Source organism: Glycine max, chromosome 12 (genome assembly GCF_000004515.6).
Source record: "Glycine max cultivar Williams 82 chromosome 12, Glycine_max_v4.0, whole genome shotgun sequence".
Taxonomy (NCBI): Eukaryota; Viridiplantae; Streptophyta; class Magnoliopsida; order Fabales; family Fabaceae; genus Glycine; species Glycine max.
The window spans coordinates 32,075,960-32,094,615 of NC_038248.2; the positions used below are offsets into that span (position 1 = coordinate 32,075,960).

The 18,656-nt window shown below is 35.0% G+C and overlaps 1 protein-coding gene across 12 annotated transcripts; it reads right to left on the reverse strand.

Moving 5' to 3' along the window:
• Positions 1 to 404: 404 nt before the first annotated feature.
• Positions 405 to 18,040, reverse strand: LOC100786501 (germinal center kinase 1). 12 transcript variants are annotated; one of them, XM_003540072.5, is made up of 21 exons: positions 17,901 to 18,040; positions 17,206 to 17,351; positions 11,391 to 11,447; positions 7,616 to 7,643; positions 7,398 to 7,520; positions 5,445 to 5,556; positions 5,267 to 5,304; positions 5,099 to 5,152; positions 4,950 to 5,018; positions 4,696 to 4,812; positions 4,503 to 4,571; positions 4,085 to 4,164; positions 3,623 to 3,751; positions 3,273 to 3,549; positions 2,810 to 2,899; positions 2,532 to 2,702; positions 2,072 to 2,199; positions 1,852 to 1,984; positions 1,228 to 1,352; positions 959 to 1,126; positions 405 to 675 (listed from the first exon to the last, which is right to left on the reverse strand). In XM_003540072.5, exons 2-21 carry the CDS (start codon positions 17,298 to 17,300, stop codon positions 636 to 638), a joined length of 2,103 nt encoding a protein of 700 aa, XP_003540120.1. In that variant the 5' UTR covers positions 17,301 to 17,351; positions 17,901 to 18,040; the 3' UTR covers positions 405 to 635. The 12 variants fall into 12 exon arrangements, with proteins under 12 accessions (XP_003540120.1, XP_014628615.1, XP_006592624.1 ...); XM_014773129.2 differs by having other exon boundaries at positions 1,852 to 1,996; XM_006592561.4 differs by having other exon boundaries at positions 2,810 to 2,902.
• Between the last annotated feature and the right edge of the window lie 616 nt (positions 18,041 to 18,656).

The following is an 18,656-nucleotide window of genomic DNA, read 5'->3' on the forward strand; positions in this document are numbered from 1 at the left end:
TTTACTTGTGGGGGCAATTGTCCCCCTAATGATGTGAATGCATCTGCAACTGCCAATAGCAATGGCAGTGGTAGCATAAAGAACTATGTCAAAAACAAAATTGAAAATCGAAATTTGAATTTTATGATGGTTAAAAACAAAATTTAAAAATGATAAGGACACATATTTTTTAAATGATGACATATAAAACATTGTCATGTGATTGTCACATAACCATGTCATACTAGTTTAGATAACAAATCCTGTGGTACCACATTAGTAAATAACAAAACCAACATGTCACTTGACTCTAGGAATAAACGGTACAGATTAAAAAACACAGAAACTCTCAAAATATCAATTCAGAAGCAGATGAGTTTTCCTAATCAGCAAAAACAAAAAATAATTCACGAGTTGGCTCATCCTTTAAAAATGCAAAGATGCATCTATTAGTAAATAGGAATCAATGTATTATGGTACAATTTTGATGCAACTAAGCAAACACCACTAATTATACAATAATGGTGTCACTATCTCTATAAAGAAAATTTTATAAGGAAAACAAAAAATAAATATATTAATAACCACATATGTACATTTAATCAGAATAAATATAGAAACAAAAACTCCACGCAAAAATTAACTTCTGAGTCCGCTCAAGCTGGATTTAGATCCCGCGAGGTTTGGCCTTGCCATCTGTAAAACAAAAAGCATATTATTCACAAGCACATCTGATGCCACAGATAATGTAGAAGTACAAGGACAACGATGAAATAATTATTACTTTGATTAATAATGTATCTATTGTTACTTCTGTTTAAATAATTCTTATTAAAATGTCCTTTTTTATTATTCAATCTAATAGTTTAAAGAAACTATAGAAAAAATATTTAAAAAGGAGTGACAATAGACACATAAAAGTAGCAACAGACACTACTTTTATATTAATAAATCAGTGTAAACGATAACTTCCACAAACCTTGATAGAAGAAATCTTGCAAGAGGGCTTAAATTGCTATTTGAATGGACTTCCTTGTTTTGTTTCTTGTTATCAGACTCTGCATTTCGGGTTTCTTCAGATGACTTTGTCTTGCTGAATATTTGGCCAGCAAGTTCTTGCAGGTCCTTAAATGAAGATTCCTTTGAACTGCACAAATTGTTTTTCTAGGAGTAAGGAATTAAGATTGATGATATACACATTTAATTTCCTCTCACATGTTCCATGATGAAGGTTAGTAGAGTGCAAACCTTGCCAACTGCTGAAGCAACTTTTTGACAAAAACATCACAGGATTGGGGCTTTGTACTCTCCATGTTTACAAGAGCATTGATAACAATTTGCACTATTGACCCATCTGGATCATCAGCAATGGCCTACAAAATAAACACAAACATACTGTAACAAAATTCATAAATTATAGAATCTATTCTGCCTATAATTAAGTTGCTACTTCTCATTTACTAGGGACAAATCCACCCATTCATCCCAGAGATACATCTTGAGATGCTGCTGGTTATTTAATTGCCTTTTCCTTTTGTATTTTCCTTCTTTTTCCAGAATGCACTAGTGTCTATGAGTTCAAAAAATCATCATGTAGGATTAATAATCATTTTAATCTTTTTCAGAAAATTCAATGGTGCATCATAATCTTGCTGCATTTCAGCAGAAATTAGTATTTCCAATATATGTACCAAAAATTCAGGATATGGTCCAAATAAAATAATTATATCTATAACAATTCTAATAGTGGAGCCCTTCAACGATCCCAACATCATTCAGCACAGTGCAAGCAGCTCTATTTGGTATCACAAACTTATTTTAAACAAGAAAAAGCCAAAATACAATTAAAATAAAATATGTGCTTGAATTCACCTCTTTTAATGAAGGAATAAGCAAAACGGATAGCGGCACAGAGGATGAGATTATTTTGGCACTTTCTTCATCATCAATAGAATAATGTGATCTTGAAAATGCCTTTGGTGCATCAAAATATTCACGAGATGGTCTGAAAAAAATACTGCTTGAAAAATCAAAATCACTTTTTTATATAATCAATATTTACCAATTACCAACATTATGGCAATGGAAGTACCTTGAAGAATCAGAGCTGCTTGACATTTGATCTCTCTTGCTATCCTGTACATCATTGTTGAGTTTTCCCAGTGCAAATCTCTCCCGGACATTCACTTTCCTTAATCCGCCTTGGATAGCAGCCTTTGCCTACAAAGAAAAATAGGCACAAAAATTATTTTAAAGATAAGAAATTCCTATATAACCAAGTAATAGAATTAGTTCCAAAGTAATCACAAACATGTCTTCCAATAGTAAAATGTAAATCAACATAATTAAATAAAGGTACCTTAAAAGTACTTAAAATGTAAGGCTAACTTGTGAAATATGTAAAATGGTAGAATTAATAAATATATTATTGACTGTTCCCCCATAAAAAAATATCACTGAAACCCTACAAACAGCAAAGAGAATAAACAGCTTATCTTGCCCACAATTAGCATACAAGTGAAATTCACAGCTTAGATAAAAATAAATAGAACCTCAACAAGATTTGTAGCACTATCTTCCAGTGAGGCATTTGAATTTCTGCTATTAAGTCCCAGTCGGGACCTTGGTGTCTGTGGAGAATCAGAATCGTCATGCTGGCTATGCAAAACAACAACAGTTCCGCTAGTAGAAACATCTTCAAAAGAAGCATAGCTGCTGCTAGACTGTGTGACAATAAAATTCTTAATAAATAAATGCATTGAAGAGCAACAATAACTAACCAGGTTTGAAATATGAATTTAAAAAAAAAAAATCAGAGCATTAAAAATACCTGGGAACTTTGGTCACGAAACATTGATGGCTGTGGTCCTTTTGGAGATCGAATAACAACAGTTCCTGATCCATTCCCAGAAAATTCATCCTGCTAAATTCAGGATTCACTATATCAAAGCATGTTCAAGTTTAAAATCAAGTTCAACCTAGTTCATGGGATTTTCATTAGACTTTTATATACTATTAGGTGAACTCTTTAAATGATTATTATACTGCTGTAGACATTTTAATTGTTGTTTATATGTTTGCTATGGGCAGCAAGAAGTAAAAAGAAAATTTATCAGCTTCAGATCAAAATATCTAAAAATACAGCTTGTTACAACTCACAGATAAGCATTTATCACAGATCCAATGTTTCAGAAACAAATGAAAAGTCTCCCACATTTCTTGTGTGGAGATATATCATTTAATTGAACTCAACATTTTTGGAAAGGAAAGACCAACATAGTGAGAGTAATTACATTTTCTAGGTGATTATCCGGATGTTCATCATGGTAGGGAACTCCAAGATCTTTTCCAAAAGAAGTTTCTAGCAACTCATTAAGTGCACTTTTATTTCCAGATTCCCCTTGATAGCCACTCTCTGGAATTTTTCTTTGGTTAAGCTGATGATCCGAAACTTCAGTTTTCTTATCTCTAAACTGAGGTGGCCGTGACACACTACGAAAGGTTCCAGTACCCTGTGATCCACCAATGCTGAAGTCCCATCCAGAACTTCTCAGGGTTTTACCTTGGCCACTGCAATTTAGAAATTGTCCATCAGAAAATTCACTTTAACATAAAAAGCAGTAACTAAACACTTGCAACCTACCTAGGCTGATTAGTTTCGTCACCCCTTAAATCTTTTGCAACCTTAATAGTATCAGATGCCTCCCCCATCCCCCTTGGGGCATTTCTAGGTGTTGTCTGATCTTCCTTTATTTGGTACTTTGGACGCTCCCTGTCATGAAAACACAAAGTATGAAATCAATCACAAGCTGCGAAATAACTGGATTTTTGTTATTTTCTGGTCATGCATAGTGTTCAAAGTGTATTGGCACAAGGGTTTCAATAGTTACTACAAACATCACATCTTATGTATCAACACAAGGGTTTCAATAGTTACTTCAAACATCACATCTTTTAAATTCAAATATATAAACTAATGATTAACAAATAAAAAGGAAAAAGAAGAAAAGAGGGGGGGGGGGGGGGGGGGACTCAACAGACGAAGGAAAAAAAATGTAGATTTAAGTACATAAGATAAAGCAAGGTTGAAAGTAATAATTAGTACCTTATTCTCTCCAATAGCTTTGGACTCTTCCTAGCATTCCGAATGAAACGATGTCTCAAAAGCTCCTTAGCACTTGGCCTCTGGAATTAAAGCCATTAAATGGGGGGAAAGTTAGGGAAGAGACCAACAGAAAGAGTCACCTTTGCTAGTTCCAATACAAGTTTAGTATAATAAGCTACTAACTAGTAAAATCTCATCAATACATTGCACTAGGTTGACAAATGACAGATACAAATTTCAATAGAACAAATCCAAATAAATACATATCCCACTACTTACTAATTAGGGTGCAAACTTAACACATGAATCCCAATATTTCTTATTATTATCCCCCCCAAATACATAGACACTGGTCAAACATACAGAGCAAGAAAGAAAAAGAAATGGTAGTGAGAGTAGGTAAAGCATAGACACTTGCCTCAGCAGGAACCTTCTTCAAGCACAATGAAACAAATTCTTTCATATAGCGAGAAAAGTGTTCATCTAGCTGCCCAAAACATCATCAAATGTTAACTCTTTAACTGGGGAAAAAATCTCATCAAAACTTTATGAAGTCAAAATACTTTGCAACTTGAAACATCAATTAATCTGATATTATAGAAACACAGAACTTGTGGTGGATTCTCTCGGGGTATGATGAAAAGCACTCTCATTGGATGAAGATCAGCAAGTGGAGGCTCCCCTTTTGCCATCTCAATCGCAGTAATGCCCAGAGACCAGATATCTGCCTGTATAAACAAGATACAGAGTGATGATTCTTAGGGGATAAAAACAAAAACAATAAAGGAACAGAGGATGAAAAGAAATATGTTAGGATGAACTCAGAAAGCATAATAAATGATTTGAGTAGTAACTATAAGATAACCTTCTCATTATATCCTTCTGAATTTTGAATAACCTCGGGTGCCATCCAAAACGGTGTTCCTACAAAGGTCTGCAGTTATTCAAACAATTAGCATATCCAGTTGAAATGAAGTGCACTAATCAATATTATCATTAATTAAATATGCTTACCTTTCTCCTTGATATAGTTCTTGTTAACTGTGCAGAAACACCAAAATCTGCAACCTGTAAGAAAGTCACAAAATGACAGAAATTCATATGCAAATGCATGTTAGTTCACGTATCAAATTATTTTGTACTGTTTTTTGAAGTCCTCTAGTCTTATAAAAATACACAAACCTTTACATCACCGTTATCAGTCAATAAAATGTTTGCAGCTGCAAAATTGATATGCAAATTCTGTGAATTTAGAGCTAATAAAAAAATTGAAGTCCACGATTATAAAAATTCTAATTATGGGAGGGGGGAAGCAGCTTCAAAGCACAGGAAAGACAATGGAGAGTGTCACTGTTGATACCTTTAATGTCTCTATGAATTTTTCCTTCATTATGAAGGTAATCAATTGCATGAAGCAAATCACGTAGAATGCAAGCTATTGACATTTCATCAAGTGGAGGACCTGATTGGAGCTGCAAAAGCACCATATAGCCATATTGAACATGAGCAAGAAAAAAAATATACAAGTAATAAAAAAATTAAAAAAAAAAAATATGTATTGGGATTAAAGTTTAGGAAAAGAAGGAAAAACAGATATATAAAGACTTTGAATAATATTGCTCAAACACTAGAGAGATCAGCATCACTCAAAAAGATAACTCAACAAAATGATTAGAATGGTGAAGGTAAGATTTTTCTGGAAAGACGTACAGGGGAAATTCCCTAGCTACCAATTATTCACAACAAGAACTTAAACTTTCCCAAGTTTCTGTATTTGAAAGTTTCAAACCATGGGAATACTAATGAGATTCAATAAAAACTTTGAAATGATTACAAGGCTGGTCTGAGTCACAGCTAACACAAGTCACCATCAGAATGACCATTATAGGGAAGAATCATTGCAAGTAGGATTGTCGATAGGAAGATATTATAAACATCAACATTATAGTTATAGTAGGGTTAGGGTCATCGTTCCAATTCTCCCCATCCGTGTATGCTAGCATTCGAAAAACCAACAATAACACCAACTAAGAGAAGATTTTCATCAAAGATGAAGATTTAATAACAATATTTTGGGAAAAGGAAAAAGTCACCAAAAAAGTGAAGCATGGCAAAACAATAGGAAATAAAAGAGAAATAAAAACTACAGTGAATCATAAGGTAAAGACATCATGTAAGAGGAGTTCTAGATTTTAAGGAAGTTGGCAAAGGAATAATGGCAAGACTAGGTTACAAATGGTACCACTCAAATACCATGTTAAAGTTATAGTAGTTTTTAGGCAGACAAAAAAAAGAGGGGGGTAAGGAAGACTTGAAACAATATTTTACTACATTGGCATTATGTGTAATAATGTGATATAAAATTATGACCTAATAATTATTAGGTCAAGTACTAGAGTAGTATTACTAGTATAATCCAAAGCTTGCTGATACAAATAAGACTACTAAGCCTAATACTAGAAGGAAACAAATGAAGAAACATAATGAATAAGAAATACCCCCTAACTAAGATTGCTTCTTCACTTAGATGATTAATTCATTGATCCCAGAGTATATTCCTAAGATATTATAAATATATTATGGAGATATGATAAGATATTCTAAAATACTCGAGATATTTAGAGATATTCTAACAAAGTTAAAGGTGAATAATGACCATGTATATATATTTTTTTCTTTTGCATTGTGTGGGGGCCTAGGGATTAAAAATAAAATTAGTAAGTAAAAAGAAATGGGGACAAGGACATGAAATTCTTTTAGAAATTAGAACAAGCAATAAACAAGCATAACAAATGTGAGGAAAGGATTAGAACAAAGTTGTGAGTAAATAAACACAAGTGTAGTTGGAGACTCAAACAAAACCAACAAACATCAATCAACAAAGATATTTGGTACCATGCATAAAGGAATTATAATTTAAACCAAACTCAATTCTTCATTGAAATATGAACATCATACTCTAATTTTTAACATTTATCTGGTCCACTAGAACAATGGGGTAGCCTATCACCCTCTCATAAATCCCAACCCTCCCAATTAGAACCGAACCTTGGACGTCCAAGACAAAGTGTAGCAAGTCCCTAACTGTTGTGGCCTCCCCTTAGGGGCATTCTAGGCATACTTTTAATGTTTATGTGTAATTATGAAGAAGTACCCAGATTTTCTACTCAGCAATTGTACTTTAACAATTCAACGCATGAAAAATTTCAAGAACAAGCAAGGGATGTTTTATTAATGGAGGCAACTTCTGAAGAAGATCAACGTTATTTTCAGGCATTGAACATATAGAAGCAAGTCAATAGAAGTAACCTACTAGATCAGCAACAGAGCCTCCAGCCATGTATTCCATTATTATCCAAAGTTTAGTTTGATTAAGAAAGGAACCATAATACTCAGTAATGTATGGAGATCGACATTGCGACAGAACAGAAATTTCCTGGAAAAAAAAAATTAATTGAAGAAATAACATTAAACATTTGGTAAAAGGTGCCTATTGTAAAGTAGTAGTAATCTGTAAGATTCTATGTATACCTTCTGAATGTCCTCAATTTCATCCTCTCTGCAGACAGTGGAAAAGAAAGAAGAGGAATGTTTTTTTTAGATACAGAAAGAGGAACGTTACAAAGTAACCCAAAGCAACAATTGCATCAGAATTATGAGTTCAACAAGGCAATAAAATGTAGATAAGAATGGCAACATTCTACAAAGAGACAAAATCTAAGTTAAATACTTAACATATATGAGAAGGTCCACTTGGTTTTGCTACAATGTGTGCTACTTCCCTATACTATTAAATGGATGAAATGCATGTCACTAAAAAAAATAAAAAATAAAAAATCTCTTTTCAGTTAATAATGTTCAGCTTTTAAATGGAAAACAAAAAATTAAATGGATGTTACCCCTATTCTTCTAATCAAATGGAGAACAAAAATTAAATGGATGTTGCCCGCACATCCTTATAAGATTGTTGGCAACTTCTTGCATTGGGTGGAATGTAAATCACATGCATATAAATAAAGTTACCCTAACAGAGTCCAATGTTACCAAAAAGAATAGTATTTAACGCCTACAGTTACTGTGAACATGGACCAATATATGCACTTGTGTAGAGTAAGTGTCATCCTTGCAATAGGTGGTGGTTCAACAACAATTTTCCAATACTTTGTGTTAGAGATCTAAAATCATTCATTTGTCTTTACATAAAAATTTAGCTTTTGGGATAGTTGGTGCATGACATGGTATCTTATTTGGGCCACTTGTAAATGTCCAATCCTGTAAAATTTACATTCCAAATTCCTAATCCTGAGCTTAGGGGTGAGTTAAGATCTCACATTGGCTAGATGTATGCCCAAAGTACTCCGTATAACAATGACTTGGCCACTTGGGTAATCCTCTCCTTTGAGTTAGCTTTTAGGATTGTCATAACCAGTTCATTCCCAGTTCAAATAAAAACAAGAAAATATGGTTTCTCTCAAAGATATTTTCAATTTTTGTTTTCTGGTTCCCATGGGTATCCTCCGAAAAAAATCGTGTTCGAGTCATGGTTGGGCACTAAACGGGGACACCTATTCCAATGGAGATTCAAACCATGGTCTGTCACATTGTGGGTGACTAGATAAAGTATGTGAAATGGTCATAGATAAAGTATGTGAATCTAATCATATAAGTAATGATCCATCACCCACATAACTGGAAAACAACAAGTAATTTTTCAGTTTTTCGGACTAACAAATTTGATTAATGATATTGAACACAGGACCATGGAGAAAACTCATCTAATAAATGCTCCTATTAATTGTACCAAAATTGAGTGAAATTAAGTGGAGTGGATAGATCAATACAGCTGCAGGATTCCATACTTCTTTTACAAAGAACATATTAAGAAGGCAGTCAGCATTTATAGAAGGCAGGCACATGTTGTATAGTGCGTTGATTGCAAATTAGGTAATAGATGAAGCTAGAAGATGTCACAAACCTTGCATGGTTTTCAAAGTGGATTATGAGAAGGCGTATGACTCTGTTAGCTGGAATTTTCTGATTTACATGATGAGTCGTATGGGATTTTGCACCAAATGGATCAGGTGGATGGAGGGATGCCTAAAGTCAGCATCAATTTCAGTGTTGGTCAATGGAAGCCCTTCAACAGAGTTCTTGCCTCAGAGAGGACTCAGGCAAGGAGATCCTCTATCACCTCTCCTGTTTAACATAATTGCGGAGGCATTGAATGGAATTATGACTTAGGCGCTAGAGAAGGGGTTGTACAAGGGATTTTTGTGTGGCAAAAACAAGGTGGAAATTAGTCTCCTTCAATATGTGGATGATACTATCTTCTTTGGAGAAGCATCAATGGCAAATGTTAGAGCTATCAAAGCAATATTGAGGGTTTTTGAGCTAGCCTCGGGTCTCAAAATCAATTTTGCTAAAAGTGGATTTGGAGCTTTCGGGGCGACGGAGACATGGCAAAGTGAGGCTGTTGATTATCTCAATTGTAGCTTGTTGACACTCCCTTTCACATACCTTGGTGTTCCTATTGGAGCAAATCCGAGAAGATATCAGACATGGGATCCTATTATCTCTAAGTGTGAGAGAAAATTAGTGAAGTGGAAACAGAGAAACCTGTCGTTCGGGGGGAGAGTGACTCTTCTAAAATCAGTGCAAACATCTATTCCTATTTTCTTTCTCTCTTTTTACTGGGTTCCTCATAAGGTGGTGGATGAGTTAGTAAGAATTCAGAGGAATTTTCTATGGAGTGGTGATCAGCAGCAGAGGAAAATAGCATGGGTCAAATGGAAGACGGTATGCATGCCAAAGGAAGCAGGGGGCCTAGGAGTCAAAGACATTAATTCCTTTAACTTATCTTTACTGGGTAAGTGGAATTGGAACCTATTTCAGCGACCGGGGGAGTTGTGGGCTAGGGTGCTGGACTCGAAATATGGTGGTTGGAGGGGCTTGAGCGATGCAACTAGAGCAAAGACAAAATCTATATGGTGGAGGGACCTAAAGCTTGTGTTTCAACACCCACAACATGGTGTGCTAATCAACAACTCAACATTATGGAAGGTGGGTTGTGGGGACAGGTTTAAATTTTGGGAGGACGCATGGATGGGTGGGGAAGAATCGCTGCTAGCAAGATACCCCAGGTTGTATAGAATATCTTCACAGCAAAATCAGTATATACAGCATATGGGGGTCTTCAGAGATACAGGGTGGGAATGGGATTTCAGATGGAGGAGACCGTTGTTCGATAATGAAGTAGATATGGCAGCATCTTTCCTAAGAGAGGTCGAGTGTCTCAGGATTCAGGCTCAGCAAGGCGACCAGTGGGTGTGGAAGGCAGATTCGAGTGGGCAATACACAGCCAAATCAGCCTATTGTGTTCTACGGGACGAGCTGATTGATGGGAACCTGGATGGAGCTTTTGAGGAACTGTGGAAGCTTAAGATTCCCTCAAAAATTACAGTATTCGATTGGAGACTCATAAGAGATAGGCTACCGACAAGGTCAAATTTGCGGAGGAGGCAAATTGAGGTAGATGATCCAAGGTGCCCTTTCTACAGATCCGAGGAGGAAAGTGCATCACATTTATTCTTTCATTGTAATAGGATATCTCCAGTTTGGTGGGAATCATTGTCGTGGGTGAATTTGACGGGGGCTTTCCCAAAGCACCCAAGGCAACATTTTCTTTACCACATTCACGGAGCGTTAGAGGGAAAGAGGGCTAGTAGACGGAAATGGTGGTGGCTTGCATTGACTTGGACCATTTGGAAGAAAGAAATGACATGATATTCTCCAATGGGACATTCAATGCTAACAGACTATTAGATGATGCACTTTTTTTGTTATGGACATGGCTCACACATTTGGAGAAGGATTTCAATATACATTTCAATCAATGGTCATCCAATATCAGAGCAGGATTCTCTAATAGTATAGGATAGGATCCTCAGACAAACTTTGTATTATCTTTATTCCCTCAGCATTGGTTCATCTACTGTATAGGGACCAATTCTGAGTTGTCTATTGTATTTTTTAGTACCTCTGGTACTCAATTAATATACTATTATTTTTTCTGATAAAAAAAAAAACAAAGAACATATTAAGGAAGACAAGGAGAAACTGTTATTTTCCAGCGCAGTACTTGATATTTATTTCATAATTCTAATAAACAAACAATCGGAGATAATCTAGTGTAAGAGTGTTTTAATGTATTTTCAGATACCCTGTTATTATCAGTAAATGTACCAAATAAATACAAACAATCCTGCAGATCTTTGTATTTTGACATTGTTGAAAAGAATATACTTACGATTCTTCCAAATCAATCACTTTGATAGCAACTTCTTTGTTGAGCTCCTTGTCAAACCTGGGAAAAGAGAGTGCAACAAAGTGAGAAACAACTGATTATCCACGTATGACTTTAGGTAATGTTAATAAAAGTTATCCAGAGCAATAACCAGTTCCTTACACAAGGTTATTCACATTGCCAGCTAGGTAGCTTTATGGGAACTAGGACATGAGATGCCCAAAAAGACAGCAATAAATTTACTAGTATTAATTTGTAAGTGCACTACTTTGGCATTCATATGGATGTGACAAATCACTTCAAATCATAAAAATATTAAGACAAAGAATAGGGAAAGTCAACATAAGAACATTTTACAACTATGTAAGAGTTAATAACAAGTGACACTAAACAAAAAAGATCTACATCCTTAAAAATGACATTTACAATAATTTTCCAAATGAACCTTCCAATTAGTCATAACCTGCTTCTAAGTAACAAATATATGAAATTAGACTTGTCCTAAGAAATAACTAAACCCGAATTAATGTTGCATGAAACATCCCTACCTTAATTTTCTTTTCACATTAGTCTATTAAAATAACTTTATCAATCAATAGTAATAAAATTTCTGTCACCTTATTCGCAATTAAAAACAACCCAATCTAATATTACCCTACATTGGTAACAAACCATGTTAAAGATGCAAGGACAACAGATGCTTGAATAGTTAGTAATTCAGAATCAGTGCCTGATAAGTAAAGTGCACAGTTTCTCTTCTCTCTCTCTCTCTCTCTCTCTCTCTCTCTCTCTCTCTCTCTCTCTCTCTCTCTATCCTCTCAGTTCTATTTATTCTTCTCTCTTCCCTTCTCTCTTTTTGTTTCTTTCTCTTTTCCCACTTAAATTCTATATCAGTGCCACTAAACGTTCTTTCATTTCCTTTCTCCTTAAATATAGAATAGAACCCAGTCAGCAATGTTACACTCAATTTGAGTTGCAGAAACTGCCACTGAACATGAGAACCTTGATTTGAGAAACAAAACTGTAGGAATTAATAGAAGATATTGCAGTTTCCTATATTAGATGAATCAGAGATTTGATTTACTTTGTTTTAAAATAAGATCTTTATCATTGTTAGCTATTATTTGTTTCCTTTATTATTCCTTGTATCAAGGAACAGACCTTATTGTAATATTTCTATATAAGCAGTACTTTTACTGCCTGAATAAAATAAGAAAGTCTTTCCTATTACTTTCTACATTGTATCAGAGCTCTAGGTTTACCAATCTAGGGTTTTTCTCTCTCTTCCCTAATGGCAGCATGCCCTGATGGCAGCACCAACGACTTAGCCACCACAGCTTTCTTAGAAATAAGGACAGAAGAAGCACGACAAAGAGTCATGTTGAACAAGCCAGCCCTTGTTTTAGAAGCATAAGGTTCTGCCCTTGCTGCAAAGAACCTAAATGAAGAAGGGAAGAGAGATGAAAAAAAAATCTGACAGACCAAGATGCAATCATTGCAAGCGTCCATGGCATACACACGAAACTTTCCTTAGTGTCAATTCCAATTATACTTGGATTGTTGATTTCGGTGCTTCCGATCATATGACGGGAGAGTCTAGTTTCTTTGCTTCATATAGTCCTTGTGCAGGTAACCAAAAAATTAAGATTGCAGATGGCTCTTTTTCAGCCATTGCAGGAAAAGGTTGTGTTGTCATATCCCCAACACTCATTCTCCAAAATGTCTTGCATGTTCCTAACTTATCTTGTAACCTATTGTCTGTGAGTAAATTAGTTCCAGATATAAATTGTCTAGCTAATTTCTTTCGTTCTCATTGTGTGCTTAAGGATTTGTACTCGGGGAGGACGATTGGCAGTGCTAAGGAGAGTGGAGGACTCTACCTCCTTGAAGAGGTATGTGGATCAAGACAACAATTACAATCAATGAGTTCCTGTTTTGAATCAGTTTTTGTTTCAAATAATAATAAGGATATCATGTTATGACATTTTCGGTTAGGCCACCCAAGTTTTAGATATTTAAAACACATATTTCCCAAGTTGTTTGTTAATAAAGACCCTTCAATGCTTCATCATGAAATCTGTGAATTTGCAAAGCATCATCGTACTTTTTTTCCTGTGCAGTCTTATAATCCATCAAAACCATTTGCTATTATTCACAATGATGTTTGGGGTCCAAATAAAATAAGGACACTTTCCAACAAAAAATGGTTCATCATTTTTATAGATGACCAAATAAAATTGATTTTGCACCATTTTAAAGAAATTTCTGAAGATGAACAAGATGTCAGAAATTTCTTTAGAATGGTGCAAAATCAATTTCAAACTAATATACAAGTCTTCAGAAGTGATAATGGGAGGGAATATTTTAACACGATCCTAGGAAATTTTTTTCTTGAAAATGGGATTGTCCATCATAGTTCTTGTGCTAATACACCCCAACAAAATAGGATTGCGGAGAGAAAAAATAAACACCTTTTAGAGGTGGCTAGGGCTTTACTCTTTTCTACTAAAGTTCCCAAATATCTATGGGGTGAGGCTCTTTTGACAGCTGCATATTTAATTAACCGCATGCCTTCCAAAGTTTTACAATTTCAAACTCCTTTGCATGTTTTTAAAGAGTATTTCCCTATGGCATGCGTTTCAGCTGATTTACCATTAAAAATATTTGGTTGTACTGCTTTTGTTCATGAACATAAGCAGATCGGAAAACTTGACCCACGTGCAATGAAGTGTGTTTTCATTGGTTACTTTCCAACCCAAAAAGGATATAAATGTTTTGATCCAAAATCAAAAAAAAAAAATCGTAAGTATGGATGTTACTTTCTTTGAGAACCAACCTTTTTATAATGACATTCATCTTCATGGGGGGAGATCAAAGGAAGATTATTTTGAAAATATAATTCTTTTAAATGATGTCCTTATTTCACAAGATTCTGAAACTTGCATTGCTGCACCGAAACAAAAAGGCCAAGATTCATTAGTTGAACCCACTCTCATAATGAGTGAGGTCCTTGCTGAATCCAGGGCTACATCTTCAAAGCAAAAATATAACAAACAATCTTTGGATACTGGAAATAAAGAAGAATTAACCTTAATGCCACAACATGATAATTCTTGTAAGGAAATAGCAAACAAGCTCATTGATTGTCACCGAATTTGGAAAGGAAAGGTTTACATGAGGAGAAACAAGGAAGTTGTAGATGCACAAACTCTCCAGCATAACCATGAGTCTGAACCGAGGGAGAATTTAATTAGTGGTACAGGTAAACCTTCTTCTTCTAACTCCAATGATCAAGATAACCCTTCTGAAATGAATATACCCATAGCTCTTAGAAAAGGAGTTAGATCTTGTACTAAGCATCCTCTATCCAAATTTGTGTCATATTCAAATTTATCTTCATCTTTTGTTGTGTTTACCTCCTGGTAGTCTTGTGTATAAGTTCCAAAAAATATACAGGAAGCTATAAAGGTTCCGAAGTGGAAGGAAGCTATCCTTGTGGAGATGAGAGCTCTTGAGAAGAACCAGACTTGGAGTGTTATGCCTTTGCCAACTGGAAAGAATACTGTGGGTGTTCACCGTCAAGTATAACTCTGATGGTTCAGTGGAAAGATACAAGGCACGATTGGTGGCTAAGGGATTCACTCAGATATAGACTACTCAGAGACCTTTTCCCCGGTCGCAAAGTTAAACATGGTTAGAATTCTCCTATCACTTGCAACAAACTTGGATTGGCCTTTGCACCAATTAGATGTTAAAAATGCATTCCTCAATGGCGACTTGGAGGAAGAGATATACATGAATAGTCCTCCTGGCTTCGAACACAGATTTGGGACAAAGGTTTGTAAACTAGAAAAGTCTCTTTATGGACTCAAGCAGTCTCCAAGGGCATGGTTCGAAACATTTACCCAATCGGTTAAAAAACAAGGATATTCTCAAGGCCAAGCAGATCATACCTTATTTACAAAATTTTCTTCTAAAGGAAAAATAGCTGCACTAGTCTATGTTGACAACATCATCCTCACTGGAGATGATGAAGTGGAATTGGCTAGGCTAAAAAAGAACTTGGCAGCAGAATTTGAGATCAAGGACTTGGGATCCTTAAGGTACTTTTTTGGCATGGAGGTTGCTCGCTCAAAAAGGGGAATTGTTGTTTCACAACAGAAGTATATTCTAGACCTCTTGGAAGAAACGGGAATGAGTGATTGTAGACTAGCAGATACCCCCATGGATCCCAATGGGAAACTTTGGGAAAAAGGAAGTGTTTTTGTTGATGTTGGAAGATACCAAAGGTTAGTTGGCAAATTGATTTACTTGTCTCATACCCGACCTGACATTGCTTTTTCAATGAGTGTTGTGAGTCAGTTTATGCACTTTCCTTATGAAGAACACCTTGAGGCAGTCCCGAATTTTGAGCTACTTAAAAAGCAATCCTGGAAAAGGTTTTTTTTTTAAGAAAAATAGTGAAAGGAATGTTGCTGTTTTCACTGATGCAGATTGGGCAGGGTCTGTTACAGACAGAAAATCTACTTCAGGATATTGCACCTATGTGTGGGGAAATCTAGTGACTTGGAGAAGCAAAAAACAAGGTGTTGTTGCCAGAAGCAGTGCAGAAGCTGAATTTAGAGCAATGGCCCAAGGGATTTGTGAAGGATTGTGGATTTATAGAGTCTTAGAAGAACTCAAGATGACAATAGAACTCCCATTGAAGTTGTACTATGACAGCAAGGCTGCAATAAGCATAGCTCACAATCCTGTTCAGCATGATAGAACGAAGCACATTGAGATTGATCGCCACTTTATAAAGGAGAAATTGGATGCTGGAAATATTTGCTTGCCATTTGTGGCTTCCAATCAGCAAACAGCTGACATCTTGACCAAGAGCCTAGCAAGACCCATTTTTGAGCATTTAACAAGCAAGTTGGGCATTATGGATATCTATGCACCAACTTGAGGGGGGTTGTAGGAATTAATAGAAGATATTGAAGTTTCCTATATTAGATGAATCAGAGATTTGATTTACTTTGTTTTAAAATAAGATCTTTATCATTATTAGCTATTATTTATTTCCTTTATTATTCCTTGAATCAAGGAACAGACTTATTTGTAATATTTCTAAATAAGCAGTACTTTTACTGCCTGAATCAAATAAGAAAGTCTTCCCTATTACTTTCTATAAAAACTATCTTTAATACTACTGTAAGTTAACATGTAAGAAAGATATGGTTCAATTTTCAAACTTTGAAATAATAAGCCAATAGAATCATGTCCAAGCATGAAGTCATCCTCCATTGCAATGGGTTCACAGAAATTATCAGATCATCAGAATCAACCAGCAATTGAATATTTAGCAGTCAAAAGAGATCTAGTGTAGCTTGTACATCAAGAACACCTAAATGTTAAACAAAACAAAATGTTAAGTGGTTCAATATTTATGCCTCAATTTCCAAATTTTGGAGAATAAAATTCAAACAATAAGTATGGCATTCATAAAATTCAAATATCAATAACAAGATACAACATTAATACTAAGGTTTCCTAACCTACTCAACTCTTCATAAAAAAATAAACCCTTTATTTACCTTATCATCAAATACAGATGCCAACACAATACATTCTGTTATCCTTCACTATCAAATGAGCAAGTAAAGAATGAGTAAAAAGCATAAGATTTGTATAAAAAAAACAAAAAATTAATCATATTCCACCTGCAGAAGCAACAAGACAGAAAGCCTCACACTAAGAAGCACGCCCTTCAACTCAAATTCAATTTCTCAGGGCACATTACAATAAGCTCAAATGTCCAAAATCAAACACTTACCCTTTATACACGTCGCCAAATGATCCCTGCCCAATGAGCTCCAATGAACTAAACCTTGCCCCTGCAGCCTCAGCCAGACCTGCTATGTCAGCCATTCTCAGGAGCAACCCTTCAGAACCCTCACACACTGCACATTACACAATCATCTGAAAAAAGACACCAAACATCACACTTGAGAGTTGACACAAACAGCACATTCTCATTACCTCATATCAACCAAATCAAACCCAAACACACACCCCAACTATTCACTTTCAAAAATGACAGCAATAATCAATCAAAATCAATAAAAAGACAAAAAAAGAAAAATCAAAGCCAACCCCACTACCCCAAGTAAACCAAACTTCAAGGGGGGACCAAAAAACCAAAAATTTGTAAAAACAAAAAGACAAAACAGGCAATAGCAATCCGAAAAGTAACTCAATGCAGCAAAACACTGCACTTGGACTCAAAGCAAAGCAAAAGAGAAAGATGGGGTGTGCGTGAGGGTGTATGTGTGTGTGTGATAAAAAAAAGTTAGGTGGAAGTGCGATGCTACTGAAGTGACCACGCAACAGAATTGAATGCACGAGGGCACTGAGCGAAAACGAAAGGAAAGCGAAACAGCAACAGCAACAGCACCAACGTCGCATGAATGAAGAAGATTTTGTTCGAATCGTAGAGGAACAGGAATAGGAATAAGAACGGAAACTCACCAAGAGCAAGAAGATGAATTCCAAGTTGGGGCTTTGCTTCGTTCCACAGAGGAATCGAACGCCAAGTATGCTGTGTCAGTGTTTGTCTGTTTAATAGAAATGAAATGTCTTGACTGTCTTATTCCCTACTTCTAGTATTAATAATTAATAATTGATTAATTAATTCATTTTAGAGTCTTCTCCCTTATTTGTATTATTAATTAGTTAATTAATTTTGTTATAAATGAATTAATTATTAATTAATGAATTATTAATTATTTTTTGCCTCCTAAAACTATTCATAATTGTCTGTGTCGAAAATTTCTATCTGTCATACGGTGCGTTTTGGTTTTTTTTTATAAAAAGAAAACATATTGACCAGAAGTCTAGAAGTACAAGACATGTTTTGTAGTACTTTTTTTATTATTATTATTATGTTTTGTGAAGGTGAAAAAGTCACTGCTCCTTAAAAATATAAAGTATTCACGTTAGTATTTGAAATTAATAACATTCTAAATAAATTCCTCAATTTTCTAGTTATTATATTTAAGTATCTAACTTTAACTATTTATTATCATTTTGATATTTGAATGTGTTAATATTATAACTTAAGTCATACATTTTTATTATTTTGAATTATAGTGATTAATAATTTTTTATTTTCAAAAAAAAAAAAAAATTGGTCTTGTTAGTTTTAGGTTCAAAGATTAACGTGACATATTATAGGAATCACAATAATCTTTTATTCTTTTATTTTATGAGGAAAAAAAGATTAAT

Coding starts and splice junctions, on each gene's coding strand:
- LOC100786501 (XM_014773126.2), bottom strand. CDS start 17,300: ATGGCTGACATAGCAGGTCTGGCTGAGGCTGCAGGGGCAAGGTTTAGT. Junction 2,200..2,531: donor GTGCTACAAATCTTGTTGAG/GTTCTATTTATT, acceptor TTTTCTTTGTAG/GCAAAGGCTGCTATCCAAGG. Junction 1,353..1,851: donor TTATTCCTTCATTAAAAGAG/GTGAATTCAAGC, acceptor TTTATTTTGTAG/GCCATTGCTGATGATCCAGA.